We start from the raw sequence: 17,579 nt of genomic DNA, 5'->3' as shown, positions 1-17,579 counted from the left end.
CCGCGGCGGCGGCGGCGGCGGCGCTCGGCCAATGGAGAGGCGCGGCCCTCGGCGCCGCGCTCGGCCGCCGGCTTTTAAACCCGAGACGGCGCGATGCCCCGCACTCGGTGCGCCGTCCGCGGACCGGGCGACCCAGTGTGCAGCCAGCGCGCTATTCTCTGTCCCGCTGACCCCGCACCGAGGCCGGGCGCCTCGGGCCGCGGCCGTACACCGCGCCACGCGTCGAGAGCGCCGGCCGCAACTACTCGCCGCATTGACAGGTGAGCGCGGAGGCGCGGGTCCGGGTGTGCGTTTGCGTGTGCGTGTGCGTTTGCGTGCGCGCAGAGCTTTGAAGAACGACTCTTGCGTTCTGGTCGGTGCAGATGCGCGGCAGCCAGCCTTGCGGAGGGACCGAGGCCTTGTGGTTTTCTGGGATGAACCATGGACAACCTTTGCGGGGTCGTTCCTGCCAAGGTTGTGGCTGCCATGATCTCACCTTGTACGGTTTAAAGGGAAAGGCTGGGAAAGAGGATATCAAGAGCTAGAGCAAAGGCCCCGCATTGCATTTCCACCCCACACCCCACACCCCACACCCCGCACCAAGAGCCCCACTAACGCGCTCCCAGTGCGCGTAACAGCTGCGGCGCCAACCACGCCTGCACTGCAAGGGCACGGAGCCCCCCGCGGCTGGAGCGCGAGCAGAGGGCTAGTGAGCGGAAGCAGTGGGGACCTGCAGCTCCGCAGCAGACTGCGGGGCAAGTTACATTGAGAGGGACCCATGTATTTGAGGCGGGGCGCTGGGTCTAGGCTACCCCTCGGGGCTCCCATCGGAGTGCTGTTAATGATTCTACCGTGAGCTGGAGGATCGATCGGGAGAATCAGCGATTGGGACCATTTGCCCATCTTCAAGGTGAGATGGAGACTGGCGCAAGAGCGGGGCTCTTGGTCCCCAATGCGGATTCCAGAGGGCCCTAAAACTCACACCGCATGCACCCACGTGCTGGTTGCGCACTCGTGGGCACTCGCTTCCCTGTTTTAGGCTTTTCTCCATCCCAGGCGCGCCTGGACTGAACCTCCGACGTCCAGACTCACTCCAGCAGTGACAACCCGTCGGGTACCACTTTCGCGGGTACCCCTTAGTTTGTTGGCTAGAGCCCCCCACCTCGCGGCGTCTAGCTGATCCTCGCTAGCGACGGGCCACGCGGGACTGTCGGCCGGAGGCTGGTCACCGGCTCCGACGCCCAGGTCGTCCTTCACCCTCTCCTGCCTCCTACTTCACACCGCTGACCTCTCTGCAGTCTCGGAGCAAGGGCAGGGGCTTCGGGGCTTCGGGGCTTCGGGGCTTCGGGGCTTCGGGGCTGTCACCTCGTCTGCCACAGTCATCTGTAGACGTTAGACTTGGGAAGTACAGACTCACCCCCGTGTTGGCTTGGCATTATCTTCGGATCCCAGCTCTGCCTTGCGGGCGCCCCAGCCTGGCTTTTCTCCGCACTAACAGTGACGGTCCCTGGGCAAAGCGGGGGGCAGACTGGAGGTGACTCAGGCTTTGCAATAAAGCTCTTCCCGCGCACCCACAGCTGGCCTGACTGTCCTTCCCAGTTGAACTCGGTTGCCGCCTTCTGTTCCCCCGCCGCCTCCGAACCCAGGCTCTTTTAGGCAGAAATATAACCTCAACGTTAGGGGTTAAAATCTCTTAAAAAATGGTAGAAGGGCAGAGAGGCGACCATGGGTAGGTAATTAGATCTCCTGCTGGAAAGTGCAGATCCAAGCGGTGTACGCCTCTGTTTATGTTCCCCTTCGAGATGTTACCAGGACAAGAGTTGATTAAAATAATATATCGTGTTAAGTGGGTCACCAGGGATTTAAACTGTCCCAGGGACCCTGAGTAGTGGCTTCCTTCTGGCTGTTACACAACTTAAATAAATAGAAGAGAAGAGGTTAAGATAACCCCATCCCAGGGTGAGGAGTCTTCTTTCTCCCCAGGACTTTCCAGCTCCCTCTCCTCTTCCTTCTTTTTCTTTTTTTTTTTTTCTGGAAGTGGGGGGCGGGGGGGCAAACGGACTTGAAGGGGTTGACTTTTTAAAGCAATGAGGGGAGGATCTCAAGAAAACTACGGATTATCCTCTCCTCCCTGGCACACCCAGGTCTACAACAGTAAGTAATTTGATTACTGTCACTGAATAAATTGCACTCTCCGATGGTTAACTGATTTCAGGGTTCTTTAGTTCCATGGTGTCTCTCTCTCTCTCTCTCTCTCACTCACTCACTTCCTGTGTGTGTGTGTGTGTGTGTTTAACCCCTGGGTCAGTTAGAAATTAAAGTCTTTTCTAAACTTTGTAATTTCACAGGTTTCCTATTTTCTTAAAGTTCATGTTGAATGAAATGTTTTAGTAACTCATGATCTATAGGGAATCCAAGTTGGCTAACAGTCTTTAGGTGAGTGCTTGGTTATCCAGGCAAGAGTAGAAGCTTAATGAAGTTTCAGAGAAGCTTAATGCATCTCTGAAGGAGAATTGCCTGCCTGCCTTGTCTCTAAACTGAAGCCCCCAGTCTTCAATATTAAAGGTGATATAACTCCAAGAACTTGTATGCCACACACCCCTCTCCCAACAACAGCAGTGCTGTGGAGCATGTCCCAGAACAGAGTTAAGAACAGGTAAACCTGGGCCTTTCATGGAGAGGAGTATGGGAGGAGGTAGGAGAGGTGACTGGAGCATCCACTGGAAGGCACAGATCAGGCAGTCTTACCAGCCCATGTCATACATCTGCAAGGAATTTTCTTTCATTTTAACATGTGCTCTTTGAAAAGCAAAGTCCAACAATAATTCCTGAGATGAGGAATTTTCTCCACAGGGAACATGAAGATAAAAAAGGTAATTATTTGAGTTTAAGGTATTCTTCAAACTTTCTTGCATTAGAAACAAGTCCCCATGTCCTTTGTTAAAGCTGTGCTAGGTGTCCACAGCCCAATGGTTAAGGACACGTGTTTGAGCGCTAGATGGAACTGGACTCCAACCTGGGCTCTCCTACTTGGGAGCTGTTTGACCTTGGGCAGATTCCTAACTTCTGAATATGGATTCCCTGATTGGTAAAATAAAGACAATATTCTCTATCTCATATCTTGTTGTGGAAAATAAATAAGATTTGCTCAGAATTTAGCATAATTACCTGGTGTAGTAAGGGTTTAAAAAATATAGGTGACTCTCATTATCAGCGGTGTATTGGGAGAGGGAGTAAGATTCTCCAGCACCAGGATATATTACAAGGTGGTTCTGAAATTAAATCCTAAATCCCACTCTCATGGGGACACACATACATCTTTTACTACAAAACAGAACGTGTAACTTGGCTGTCTCTTCATCATGCTACTCTGTCAACATTTAATATTTATTACTTTCTAACTTATTTCCTGTTGACCACAAGAATTCTATACAATCATTACCTTCACACACACACACACACACACACACACACACACACACACACCCTCCTATGAGCTTAGAGCTCCTGGGATGCCTAACTTAGGTGGTCTTTCCTCTGGCCTATGCGATCTTAGGCCCCAGCCTGATTTAGCCTGAATGAGGTTCAAGATAAGGAGGCTGTGGTGAGGGGACTTGCAACATGTGCAGGATGAGACTTCACGGTCCCCTAGTTTGCCAGATGCCGCCTCTTCTTATACAGCTTGCCTGGAAAAAACCATTCATCTCAGTCTATTCTTAAATTCTTTCCTTAATTTCTAAAAGTTGATCATCTTTTTAAAAGAAAGATCAAAATAAAAATAACCTTGCCCCTGTCAAAGATTTAGTCCTGAGAAAAAGGAGTAGGGTATTTTCAGATCCGGCTTGCACTTGAGTAGTTGCTGGTAGTTCCATTATTTTTTTATGTTGGGAGAAAAATTTGATGCCATGACTGTTGAATGTCTTTCTAAAACTTTAATCACCAGGAGGAATTGATCAGGCATTGAGGCACAGACGTCCAGCTTGGTGACCATTCCTCTTCACTGTAATTCCCACTGAACACTCCATTTAACTGATGTTAAGCAGGTCAGTTAGCTAAAATGAGAAATACAGCAAGAAGAGGGTGGAAAGGAACTGACCTAAATTTTCCCAAAGACACCAAGAACACTGGAAACAGGTCATACATAGCATTTTTGATTTTGATTCCTCAGATGGCATATTGTCAAGTCTTGTGAAGACTAGAATGAATCACCATGACCCACACAGGAGAGAGGTGGTCAATCTGGTCTAGCTCACATGCAGACGCTTGCCCTTGATCACTAAGGGAAACGTGGAGGAAGGCATCAGGTAAAGAAGACCTGCTTTGAGAGGATCTGTATCCTCTGGGACAAGTGGAGTGGAGGGATGGGAGGCAGTCATCAAGGGGAAAAAGATGGTGGCGGGGGACGGGTCTTGCTGCTGGGGAACAGGAGCAGAGAAAGTTCACCATGACAATATGATCCCATCACTTGGAGGAGAAATGCATTAAGGGGAAATTAAGGCAGGGTTTGAAAGGAAGAATGCTGTCTGTAAAGGAAAATTAAGGGAGGTCTTTGGGTGTCATGACACACTTTGGATCAACAACTTGCAGTCTTAATTTAATGACATGTGTGGGCCGTTTCATGAATGCAAATCACCAAAAATGTTTGCAGCTCGTAGTTGGACATGGATGATAATTCATAGGAACCTAAATGTGGATTAGCATTTGGGTTGACTTTTGATAATGGGGCAGTGTTGATTTGGAAAAAAATTGTCTTTAAGGAATTCACATCTTCTTGATTTCCTCCATGGCTAGGATATTTACAAAGTGCAGCTCATTCGATGGCTGTACAAGTGGGATTTCAAGAGCAAAACAGTCCTATGTTCTTCACTGAGTCATCGAGGCCACTTTGGTGTGGAGGGAGGCTGGGGGATTGACCACAATGACTTGATAGGACAGTGGTGCTATCCAGTGCTCACCCCCCTCACTCTACTCATGGGGAATAAGCAGAGTCCTTCAGAGCACTGCTGTTCACTAAGAAGCTGAGGTCTCTGTTGATTGAGATTCCAGAAGGTGGTTTTCACTCCTCTCCGAATAACTCGTTAATAAGGTTTAAGAACTCCAAAACCTCACAATTAATGCTGAAGATCTTTGAAGAGTAGGCTTTTTATAAATGAGAAACCATTTTATAATATTTTCCACATCCAATAAATCTTATTTGGAGACAAATTTACTTTTCTTATTAAAAACAAAAAAATAGCCTGTCATTCTAGATCCCTTTGGCTTATGGAGTTCACATGCTCCCATAGGAAGTCTGTCCAAACTAAAACTGAAAACCACAATTGACCAATTTTCAACTTTATTGTTGGTTTCTGTCACAGTGAAGACAATAGCTTCAATTAGAAAATAAAACCCACAGCATTCCACGTGGGATCAGGTAAAAAGAGGCGGCTGTTTGGGGTTTACCGAGAGAGACTGGAAGGAGTTCGCTGCACTGAGGGAGAGAACAAAAGGATCTCGATTGGCTGTGCTGCTCCTTGGTCTGTGGAAAGGTGTTTTAAAAGGCAGAGAAGGGGAACTCTGTAAATCATTGTGGTCTGTAATAATCATTCATTTAAGGGCACCTACTGTGTGCCAGGCACTGAGGATAAAGTGATGAGTAAGCCCTTGTGACTCTCGGATTAGGTATTTGTTTAATTACAGATGTGAAAATGCCAGGAAGTAAAAGCTGAGTACAAAGAAGGCCCTAAGTTGGTCTGTAGGAAAAAGTGACATCTTTAGATAGATGTTTGTGGGAGATGATGGCCTCCCATGTGACCTTGTCACATGCAGTCAACACACATTCCCAGTCAGTCTCAGATTGGCCTCTGTGATATGGCTCTGACCCTCTTACTCAGGGAGGGCTGAATTGTCCTGGAGGGATGGGGGAAGATCTTGTGTGTAGGCCTAGGGCTGTCTCACCTGCCCCTCTTGGAAGTGGGCAGAGACTGCCCTGGCTGGGTAGCTCAGTTGGTTAGAGTGTCCTGGGGTTGTGGGTTCCACCCTAGGAGAGAGCACATAAAAGAAGCAACCAATGAATGCATAAATAAGTGGAACAACAAATTGATGTCTTTCTGTGCGTGTTTTTCCCCTTCCTCTCTCTTCCTCTCTTTCTCTGAGATCAATTTGAGAAGAAAGAAAGAAAGAGAGAGAGAGAAAAGAAACTGCTTTAGTTCAAATCCTGGCTGTGGACACTGAACTGAATACATAGCAGAAACTGGGCAAAAATACATTTATGGTTGTGAGTACATAAAAGATACAGTTTGTTCTTACATTATTTATTAATTATTATATTATTTATTTGTATTACAACTGTAAACCTACTCTTGCCTGCCCCTGTGTTTGCTGAGGAGACTGAACTGTCACGGCTCAAGCTCTCCGGTCTCTGGAGAAAATCAGCACTGTTTTATAACTGAGCTTCTCTCACGAGTGATTTTTTAAAAGACAAAACAAGGGAATTAATTTTTTTGTTGTTGAGGCAAAAGGGCTCTGTTTAAAGAACAGGGATGTTGTAACATAAACTGACAAAAGCCAGGGAGTCTACAGTCAGAGCAGAGAGCTAAATGTCACATTATCAGCTCCAAACTTGAACTTGCCCAAAAGTATTGGGTTAATGTTGGGAAGATGGTGCCATTTAGGGATATTTTACATTCAGTATTTAATTATCTTAATTTGACATGATCCTTAGGGTTGCATGGTCTTTACATACAGAGGATGTCCCTTAAAGAATGTAGATTCCTGCTCTGCCTTTGTCTTTGAAAAGCAATTGCTCTACTAGCTAATAGTACCCACTTGTAAAGTTCCGGGCGGGGCGTGATGAGGTTACTATTAAATTGCACTTAGTGGTTATCACCTGTAACATTGTGCTCAGCAGAGAGCAGGGAAATGGGTGTGTCAGAGCTCTGTGCTGAACGTCAGTCAGGACACCGTGGTGGGGCTGGGGAGGGCGAGGCTTCAGGGTCCAGGTCAGATTTGGTATGATGGCCTACTGAGGGAGGCTGTGAATTTGAAACTGTTCTCCTGGAAAAGAAAGTCCTTTCGCATTTTAATAAGTCCCTCTGTGCCCCATGGCTCCAAGGGCAACAGGCCTTCCTACTCAAAGCTTGCTGGAAAGGAAGACCACCTGAGTCAGAATCTGCATTTTAACGACGTCCCGAGAGACTGCCCACACAGTCACGTTTGAGAAGCTCTGTCACAGGACATGATGCTTCTCTCTTGCACCTTCCTTTTAAAAGTACTATTCTCCCACTCCTCCTCCTCTTCCTTCTCTCTCTGCCTCACCTTCTCTGATTTACATGCCTTAGTCCATTCATTTCTTCCCCCTCCATGCTTGCTTTACTGTTTTATTCGGGGGGTGGGGGGCATCTGTTTTCCCTCTGCCTCCCCCACTTTTTAATTTTTTTTTGTCATTGTCTATATGCCGTTTCCAGTTTTCATTCTTATCTAAGTCCAGACCCCTCCCCCATAACTCGGTCTCCAGCGCATGCAGCGTGCCTGTGGCATATATTAATGTAAATGTTTACACAGACCTGGTCTCTTGTGCCTATTTTCTGCCTTCTAAATTTTATACACACACCCATGTATATGTGAATGACATATTTCACCATTTAACGTAGGAAAATGTATATTTCTGTGTAAAGAATGGTATAATGAATATCTGTCCTCAGTTTAAAAGTGAGAGTAAGTGAGGGGTCCAGGAGTCTACGAGTCACGAGATCTTCCTGGTGGAGCAGTCCATTCTGTCTGCAGTGCTGTCATACATTTGGTTAGTTCTCAAATTGCTTTCACTTTTACATCAAGTTTGATCTGACCATCCTATCTGGGGAGATAGGGTTTTTGTAGCTTTGCTTAAATGAAGTCATTTATTGAAAAGTAATGGAATTTTCCTCAGGTCAAATAGCAAGTTGCTGCTCCAGCATTTCAAATAGAAATTCAGTCATGACTTTTGGTCTGGTGCTCTTCTTGTGAAGCATTTTCCCTGCTGTCAAGTGCTTTCTGGTCTCCCCCACCAGTTTCCTTCTGATGCCTGATGACAGTGAACATCTCGTAAGTATCCAACCAAGTGAATGAGGCACAGCTCAGGAAGCACTGAGGCTGGTTAGGGAGAAAGACTGAGAGACCTTTCTGGCAGGTGAAGCCCTCTGGGCAGTGAGGCTGATTTTTCTTTGCTATAAAGCAAGATAGAAAATGTTTTCCCGAGGTAATACAAGGTAAGCTGGCATTGAAATAGTAGGAACTTATTAAATATTGACAAATACGAGAATGAATGCAGGGGCCCTGGCCAGGTTGCTTAGTTGGTTAGAGTGTCTTCTCAATACTCCAAGGTTGTGGGTTCGATTCCAGGTCAGGACATATACAAGAATCAACAAATGAATGCATAAATAAGTGGCACAACAAAAATCAATGTTTCTCTCTCCTTTTCTCTCCCTAAAATCGATGAATAAAGAAATTTTTTAAAAGAATGATATAGTAAGTGACCATAATACAAAATCAAATGTAGCCATTGTCAGAAGCCGGGAAGAAATTCCTGTGGGGGCACAGGTGGTGAAGAGATGGGCCCTGGCTGAGCTCACATCCTGATGTACTCCCTGTGTGACCTTGGGCAGGCTTCCTCACAGTCTTGGGGCCAGGAGGTAGTGGGAGTGATAGTACCAATTCATACCGTATTTTTCGGACTATAAGACGCATGGTTTCCCCCTCCAAATTTGGGAGGAATAATGGTTGTTAATGCTGCTGGTGAGTTCTGTTTACATTTACACTGGTGAAGTATTATGTTGTTTATGTTATTAAATATTTTACCACATTTTTTACTTCAAAATATTTTTCCTACTTTCCTCCTCTAAAACCTAGGTGTGTCTTATGGTCTGAAAAATACGGTAGATACTGTGGAAACTAAATGAAATATTTCACATAAAATGTTTAACAGGTGCCTGATAAAGTATTAGATGTGATTATAAGCACTGCTTAACTGTGGGATATAGGATGCGATTTGGTCCGTGGGCCAACGTCACAGAGTTCATGAGCACAGATGGTCTAGGCTGCTATACCTCTAGGCCCTATGGCACAACCTATTGGTCCTAGGGCACATGCCCATACAGCATGTTACCGTACAAAACAACATGAGATTAAATCAAGCACAAGGAAAATGGTTTAATCAAGAGACATGGTAAGTATGAGATGTGTGAAGTTGTTTAACAGCAAACATTTTCTTTGTAAGGAGAAGGAATGCACTCTAACAATAAGAACAGTACAGTAGATGCGTAAACCAGTAACTTAGTCATGTATCACTATCACTGTGATGGGCTGTGCATAATGGTGTGTGCTCTCCTTTTAAACCACTGGCAACACAGTAGGTGTGTTCACACCAGCACCCCTGAGACACGTGAGTAATTCATTGGGCTATGACGTGATGATGGCTACAAAGTCACTAGGCAGAAGGGAATTTCTAGCTCCACTATAATCTTCCAGGACCACTTTTTGTATCTGCAGTCCATTATTGACCAAAATGGCATTATGCAGCACACAGCAATATTAGTGTTTTAATTAATTAACTTCTCTATTTTTCATGTCTTCCCTCTCTGTTTCCTTCCTTTAGCATGAGCCGCACCGCCTACGCTGTGGGAGCCCTGCTTCTCCTCTTGGGGACCCTGCTGCCTGCTGCTGAAGGGAAAAAGAATGGGTCCCAAGGCGCCATCCCCCCTCCAGACAAGGCCCAGCACAACGACTCTGAGCAGACTCAGTCTCCCCAGCAGCCTGGCTCCAGGAACCGGGGGCGGGGCCAAGGGCGAGGCACTGCCATGCCCGGGGAGGAGGTGCTGGAGTCCAGCCAGGAGGCCCTGCATGTGACCGAGCGCAAATACCTGAAGCGAGACTGGTGCAAAACCCAGCCGCTCAAGCAGACCATCCATGAGGAGGGCTGCAACAGCCGCACCATCATCAACCGCTTCTGCTATGGCCAGTGCAACTCCTTCTACATCCCCAGGCACATCCGGAAGGAGGAAGGCTCCTTCCAGTCTTGCTCCTTCTGCAAGCCCAAGAAATTCACCACCATGATGGTCACCCTCAACTGCCCCGAACTACAGCCACCCACCAAGAAGAAGAGGGTGACACGTGTGAAGCAGTGTCGTTGCATTTCTATCGATTTGGATTAAGCCTGGACACCCAGCCTGTTCTAGGGATGCAGCCCAGGCAGGCCCAGAACCAGACCTAAAGCAACCTGATTCGAACTTGGCTTAACCCTAGAGGCAGGAAGAACCACCAGCTGCCTCCTGACAGGCACCTGCTAGTGCTTAGTTTGTGTGCATGAGTGTGTATAGGTGCCTGTGGCTGTTTGCAGACACCAGAGGAAACACAGTCTTTGCTAGGGGCACTTCCCATTTCCTAAGTGAATCTGCTTCCATAGGGGATGGCACAGAAAGCCCACTCCACCCAAGGCACATTTAAAAGGCATAGGGCTGAGCTCTGCTTCTGCCTTTGTCTTCCATGTGCCTGCCCTCCTGGGGACCAGAATCTCTCTTTAGATGAATGTTAACAGAAGAGCCTGCTCCGAGGGCCAGAGACCTGTGTTAGTGCTGTATAAGACTTGGAAAAGGTATCTCAACCTGTGCTTGCTTCCTGCCTTCCTCCTCCCTTTCATAGTCGACCCCTTTTTAGGATCTCAGTGACTATTTCAGTCTAATCTCCTATTTGCCAGGGGTTCTAAATTACCTCACTTGATCATGGGTGTAAGTGTTTCCCGTTTTTGGAAGACCCTTCAAACTCTGGGGGAAGCCAGTATAGACAAGGGTGAGAAAGGTGGAGGAGTGAGAGAAGAGAGGGGTTGAAAGTGAGGACCACTCGGACCCACCAGAATTCATTAGGGAGATGTGCAGGGTCTTCGAAGGCCAACCCCAAAACACAGTGAGACCCCTGCGTTAGTAAGTTTTTTTTTCCTGGTATTTAATGGAACCCAAGTGAACAGAGAAGACATGAAATTGCAAAAAATAAAATCATTAACCTTGGCTGTCACTCTGATTTGCTGAAACTAGTTGGAATCCAATACAAACTTAAAACATAAATACTGACCCTGTAGTTTCAGAACCAAATGAATGAGCTAAGCCAAAACAGACACTTCCTGCTTTGCCCCTCAGGTGGACAGTAGATGTACAGAACCCCCTACACAGGGATAGGAAAGGAACAAAGACCTCGTAAGTAGAAGGTCCTAATTTCTTTTGCTTGGTTCTAACCATCTCATCCCCAGTTCACTATTTCTGTGTGATGCTGGTGAGAGCCACAGCCTTTTGCTGTAAAGATTCTGCCTCTGCTTCGTGTACCTGACAGTGAAGAATCAGGCTAAGAGGAGAGTGTTTAGGGCCTGCTCCATTTTAGCTAGTATGTTTTGGGTCTTTTTGTTTTAGCCATTGATACGAGTTTGAGCTGGAGAGGAGGGAAATAAAGGAGATTGCCTCTGGCTAAGGAGTAGGTTAATGCCTGGAAGGAGACATGAGGACCATAACTTCCTCTTCTTCCTTTGTCCTCTGAGGGTCTAGTGGGAAACTCTGAGTAAGAAATCAGAGCATTTGGCTTCTTAAGCGGTTTCCCTACTGCTGGTGGGATTCATAAAACATTGGAACTGTTCAGACTCTATCAGTAGAGACTGGCCTCTGATTGAACTTGGGCTACTGGCAGTACCTACCTAGGATTTATCTAATGGCCAAAGTGTGGTGTGGGTGAACCATACTGCATTTTGGGCTTGGCGAACTTGTTCTCTTCAAGCTGAGGTTTTATATGTAAACTGCCCCTGTTCCCCCCAACAGTTTTGCTTCCTACCGTCCCAGCCTCACCAGCCAAGTCATGTGTAACATGGGAAACAGACACCATTGACTTACGTTTCAGTTGCTCGTTAGGTCTCCAGCATTTAAAGATCCAACGCAACTAAAGAGGCTGTTTTTATATTATTTTTGCTTTGGTTCAGTGTTCTCCCATTAACAACTAAACAGGAACCATACATTGAGGCAGAAGTTATTTTGAACACCCAAAATATTGGGTCTAATTTTAAAACTTTTAAACTCACTACTGATGGTCCTACTACACTAGGCGAATTTGTGCAGACACTTTGCCAGTGCATTTCATATACACTGTATGCCTCTGCCCCAAAGCTTTCTGTCATATGCATCCTCCAACAGTACAGCACAGAATGGATTTAACTGAGCATGCAAATGCTAAGCCAGAATTTTGAGGGTTGGGGGAGAGGAAGAGAGAGGGGGAGGAACTGAAAATATAAAACTATGCCAGAGAGGGGGAAAAAGACATTCAGAACCAGCCGACACTGAATTTCTCTTGTTTTAACTCTGCCACAAGCATGCAACTGTATTTTAAAAAGAGATGACTTAAGTTGGCAGCAGTAATCTTTTAGTAGCGTGGACCACAGTCTTGCATTAAGTCGAATTTGGCTGAAGTAAAGAGAATTTCCTCAAAATGAACTTCACTGGGACAATCAGCATAACTGCCCTAAGAACACAGCACTAGCCAAAGAAGGAACTGCCTGCTTTTCTTACTGTGCCTATATTAAGATTAACACAAGCACGGTGTGTCTTCCAACGTTTATTGAAGTGCCATGTCTGTTACATAATGTATTGGAGTCACCGATGATGTGATGATATGTTTTTTCATTACTACAGTAGGATGGTTTTTAAATGCCAAGATATTTGCAGTCTTGATCTTTCCTATTAAAATAATGCCAAACACCAAATATGAATTTTATGATGTACACTTTGTGCTTGGCATTGGATGAGAAAAACACCTAAAACACACATCTTGCAAACCTGTAATTTTTTTTCTTCTGTTATTGTAGTTCTTCAAAAAAGTTCAAAATGTAAGTGAAAAATCTGGAGGAAAGGATAATTTCCACTGTGTGGAATGTGAATAGTTAAACAAAAAGTTATGGTTATTTAATGTAATTATTAATTCAAATCCTTTGGTCACTGTGATTTCAAGCATTTGTTTTCTCCTTTATTTGACTCCCTTTGAGTTGAGCAAAGAAGAGGCCGGCACACTGTGTGCTGTGGGGCGCTTTTACCTGGTCAGCGGGAAATAACGAGGTCTTCACATGTCTGAACGTGCACCACAGAGTCAAGACCTGAGCTTTTATTTTTTTTAATTGAATGTTCCTTAAAGGTTAACATTTCTGAGGCAATATTAAGAATAATTTTAAATGCTATTTTGGGAGACTTACGATGTGTGTGTACAAACAAATAGCAGATAATAGTGAATAGTTCACAAGTCCTTTTAAGGAGAAAGTCTAAAATGAGAAATGTATGTGCAGAACATTTATAAGTGACAAGTTAATGCTTAAGAGTGAAAGTAGTCTATTGATTTGTCATTCTCAAGATATTTAATATCAACTGCATTGTGTATTATGTCTGCTTTAATCATTTAAAAACAAGAGAGGATTATATAAACTATGATTGAGGTACTTTGCTGTGTATGAGGATGAGAGGGGATTTGATAGTATCATAGAAGTTGATTTGGTTTAAAGTTTTATGAATCTGTAAGTAGAATGTAATTTCACTCAAATTATGTTCTCTATAACCTTTCCCAAAGAGCAATCAATAAATTGAACCTCTTCTCTCTTTGTGTGTGTGTGTGTGTGTGTGTGTGTGTGTGTGTGAGAGAGAGAGAGAGAGAGAGAACTGGAAGTGTTCACAGGGTGGAGGTGGTGCAAGGATTCACTTGTGGGAATGGAGAGAGGAAAACAATTCCCTTGTGACCTCAAAGGGAATTTATTTCTTCCACCTGGACCTTCCAGATCCTGCTTGATGTCAGTGGGACCCCTCAGGCTGTGGCACTTAGAGGCAGGGGAAAGCTGGTGTGCAATGGAACGGGCCCACCTCCCCAGAGCTAGAGAGAAGAATGAGAAAGGGTTGTGAGAAGCCTACAGATAGTGGAAGAATTGCCCCAGAAATGATAATAGCTTTATCTTGAGGTGTTCAAGGGAAAAATGGGGGAAAGATTTTGGTTTCAGTAGAAGGAAGATCTTCCTACCGATGGGAGCGATTCGGCAATGCTGCGAGCTGTCGTGAGGTGGGAGTGCCCCACCTCTGGACGCATTAAACCACATGCTGTCTACCTTTGTCAAGAAAAGTCACTAAGCAAAGAAACAAATGAGCAATGACAAACAGCAGCATCAGCAGGGCTGGGGAGGGCAAGAGATGGATTTCAAGAGTTACCACATTTTATTACTTAAAATGCCCAGGTTTCAACAAAAAAGTGTTAGTCATGCAAAGAAACAAGAACATAAGGTCCATATACAGGAGGAAAAAACAAAAACAAAAGAACTGTCCCTTAGGAAGCTCAGACATTTAACTTATTCGACAAAAACTTTAAAACAACTTTTTAAATATTCAAGAACAAGGGAAAACCATTCTAAAACCTTAAAGAAAGAGGAGAATGAAATCTCATCAAATCCTGAATATAAATGTAGAGAAATTATTTTTTAAAAAGAACCAAATAGAAACTGTGGAGATAAAAAGTGTAACTGAAATGATAATTTTACTAGAGGGGCTGAACAACAGATCAGAGAAGGCAGAGTAAAACTGAGAAACTACCTGGACTAATGGAGATGGAGGGAGGAGCAGAAGAGGACTCTATTAAAATCAGGAATCAAAGAACACTATTATGGACCTTACAGAAATAAAAAGGATTGTAAGAGAATACTATGAACAACTGTATGCCAAGAAATTAGATAATTTAAATGAAATGGATATATTCCCAGTGTAATAAAAAGTCTAACTCCATTTCTCATCTTAATATCTTTTAAACCGCACTCCTCTCTCTTTTGCTTCTGCCCCATATCTGGGCAAGCTGATAAGAAAGCCCAGGCTCTCCCTCCTTTGGCGCTGATGAGATGATCAAACCATCCGGGGGCCTGTCTGCATGTGGAAACCCTCATCCCAGCCTCACTCTTGAACCACCACAAAAATTTCAAGTCAGTCCCCTTTCCCTGCTCTCAGACCAGATTGGGAGGCCCACTCTGCTCTCCCCTGAAAGCCTTGTTATGTGAGTAATAAAACTTTCCATACAATCCTGGTGTATGTGTGGTGTCGTCATCAGTCTTGACATCCAAACAAACATCGAATAAAGGCCTAGGTGTCTACAGTACCTGCAAACACACAAACTACTGAAATGATTCAAGAAGAAATAAATTATTGACTAGAACTACACCAATAAAGAAACTGAATTAGCAATCAAAAACTTTCCACAAAGAAAAACCCAAGACCAGGTGGTTTCACTGGTAAATTTTACCAGATATTTGAAGAATTAATACCAGTTCTTTACAATGTCTTCCAAGAAACAGAAGAGATGAGAACATGAGACCAATATTACTCTGCTATCAAAACCAGAAAATATATCACAAAATAAAACTACAGACAAATATTCTTTACAAATATAGGTGCAAAAATTTCCAACCAAATACTAGGTAACTGAATTCAGCAACATATAAAAAAGATTATACACCATGACCAAGTGGGATTTGTCCAAGAAAATACAGTTGATTTAATCATCAATCAGTGTAATACATCATATTAGTAGAATAAAGGACAAAAACCACACAGTCTTGCAGAAAAATCACTTGACAAAATCCAACACCCTTTCATGATAAAATCACTCAACACACTAGGAATATAAAGGGATTCTGATAAAAGACCTGATAAAAGGCATCCATGGAAAACCCACAGCTAATGTTACTTAAGGGTGAAAGACTAAAAGCTTTCCCCCAAGGGTATCTGCTTTCACCACATCTTTTCAATATCGTACTGGAGGTTCTAGCCAGGACAATTAGGCAAGAAAGGAAAAAAGAAGTCATCCAGATGGGAAAGGAAGAAGTAAAACTATTTCTTTTTGCAGATGACATAATCTTGTATGTAGGAATCCTAAGGAGTCCACAAAAGAAGTATTAGAGCTGTCTTCATCTATTCAGGCTACTACAACAAAATACCACAGGATGGGTAGCTTATGAAAAACAAACATTTATTTCTCTCAGTTCTAGAGGCTAGAGGTCCAGGATCAGGGTGTTAGCGTGGGCAGGTGAACAGCTTGCTTCTGGTCTGGAGCCTTTATAAAGCACTAATCCCATTCACCAGGGTTCCACCCCCCAAAGAGCCTACCTACTAATACCATTACTGTGTGGGGATTAGGATTTCAATTTATGAATTGAAAAAGGGGGCAAGACACAAACATTTGGGCGGTGGCAAGAGCTAATAAATGAGTTTAGCAAGGTCGCAAGGTCGCAGCAAGATCAAGATCAAGATTTTAATTTTATTCCATACATTACCAATGCAAAAAATATAAAACTGAAATTAACAAAGTAATTTTATTTGCAACAACAACAAAAAGAATAAAATATGTAGGAACAAATTTAACAGAGGGAGTACAAGACTTGTACACTGCAAACTATAACACATTGCCAGAAATAATAAACACCTAAATAAATAGAAAGACATCCCGTGTTTGTGGATTAGAAGAGTTAATATTGCTCTGCAAATTCAGCACAATCTCTATCAAAATTCTAACTGGTTTCTTTGCAGAAATGGACAAGCTCACCCCGAAATTTGTGTGAAAGTGCAAGGGACCCAGAATAGACAAAACAATCTTGAAAAAGAAGTGCAAAGTTGGAGGGCTCACACTTCCTGATTTCAAAACTTACAACAAACAATTGTTACAAGGCAAACACACTCTGAACCACCACTAGGCGTGTTTCCAGCCTCTCTAGAAGTTCCTCTTATGACCCACCTCAATTTTAACCCTTTCCACACTACAATAATAATCACTATCAACTTTTGTAGTAATGTCTTCTTTGCCTGTCTTTATAGTTTTATCACCCCATTGTGCATCCCTAAACCGTACACTTTCATCCAGCTGTGAACAGTTCATGTGAGAAAAGATAAAGGCCTGGACAAAGGCAGTCCCCGCCCCCTCCTAGGGTCCTGATGGTCGTCACCATGTGGTCAGTGTCCACATTCTTTTGCTGCACCGAGTTTCCTGGAAAGAAAGTTAAAATAATTGGATATTTCAAATATTTTAAATAATTATTTTGTTTCTAATTATCATAAAAACAAAGCTCAGATTCTGACACTCTCAAGGATTCTATCTAGACTCTTTTATAGTTATTATTGAAAGCACTTTTTCTCTCTTGCTTGTGTATCATTAGCACATTAGAAATGAACTTCAGCACCTCCCAGACCTTCCACAAGTGCCCATCTAGACCCCCTGAGTGGCGGAGCTTATTACTGTGCACAGTGATAGCAGGAGTTAAATATGGGAAGTAAATATCTATTGCTTTTGACTTCTTGCAACTCTTTTCTTTAAATTCTTTTTTTTTTTAAAGCAACTCTTCCCTCATTCCAAGTGTTGCTATCCAGGCTTCTTATTATTGTGTCTTTCATCCTCGTTTCCTCTCGTGGTGTAGGCATGACCTAAGACCACGCTGGAGATCAGAAGACTCATTCCACTTGGCCACCATGGTTCATTTTAGAAACGGGCTTGAAAAACCTGGATGCATAAGATTCTTCCTTAAGATTTGAATATGAAGACTGGGATAAATGAGA

At 44.0% G+C, this 17,579-nt stretch overlaps 1 protein-coding gene across 2 annotated transcripts; it reads left to right on the top strand.

The window, feature by feature from the left end:
- The first annotated feature begins 77 nt into the window (after positions 1-77).
- Positions 78-13,604, top strand: GREM1 (gremlin 1, DAN family BMP antagonist). 2 transcript variants are annotated; one of them, XM_045823502.1, is made up of 2 exons: positions 78-260; positions 9,590-13,604. In XM_045823502.1, exons 1-2 carry the CDS (start codon positions 94-96, stop codon positions 10,143-10,145), a joined length of 723 nt encoding a protein of 240 aa, XP_045679458.1. In that variant the 5' UTR covers positions 78-93; the 3' UTR covers positions 10,146-13,604. The 2 variants fall into 2 exon arrangements, with proteins under 2 accessions (XP_045679458.1, XP_045679459.1); XM_045823503.1 differs by lacking the exon at positions 78-260 and adding an exon at positions 754-889.
- Positions 13,605-17,579: the final 3,975 nt, after the last annotated feature.

This window comes from Phyllostomus hastatus, unplaced genomic scaffold, assembly GCF_019186645.2.
Source record: "Phyllostomus hastatus isolate PE091 unplaced genomic scaffold, TTU_PhHast_1.1 phas_scaffold_501, whole genome shotgun sequence".
Taxonomy (NCBI): Eukaryota; Metazoa; Chordata; class Mammalia; order Chiroptera; family Phyllostomidae; genus Phyllostomus; species Phyllostomus hastatus.
This window is presented reverse-complemented; position numbering and strand designations above follow the sequence as displayed.

What these genes read in the sequence shown, in the direction of transcription:
- GREM1 (XM_045823502.1), top strand. Translation starts at nt 94, where the DNA reads ATGCCCCGCACTCGGTGCGCCGTCCGCGGACCGGGCGACCCAGTGTGC. An exon ending in ACTACTCGCCGCATTGACAG is followed by an intron (nt 261 to 9,589) that starts GTGAGCGCGGAG and finishes TCCTTCCTTTAG; the next exon opens with CATGAGCCGCACCGCCTACG.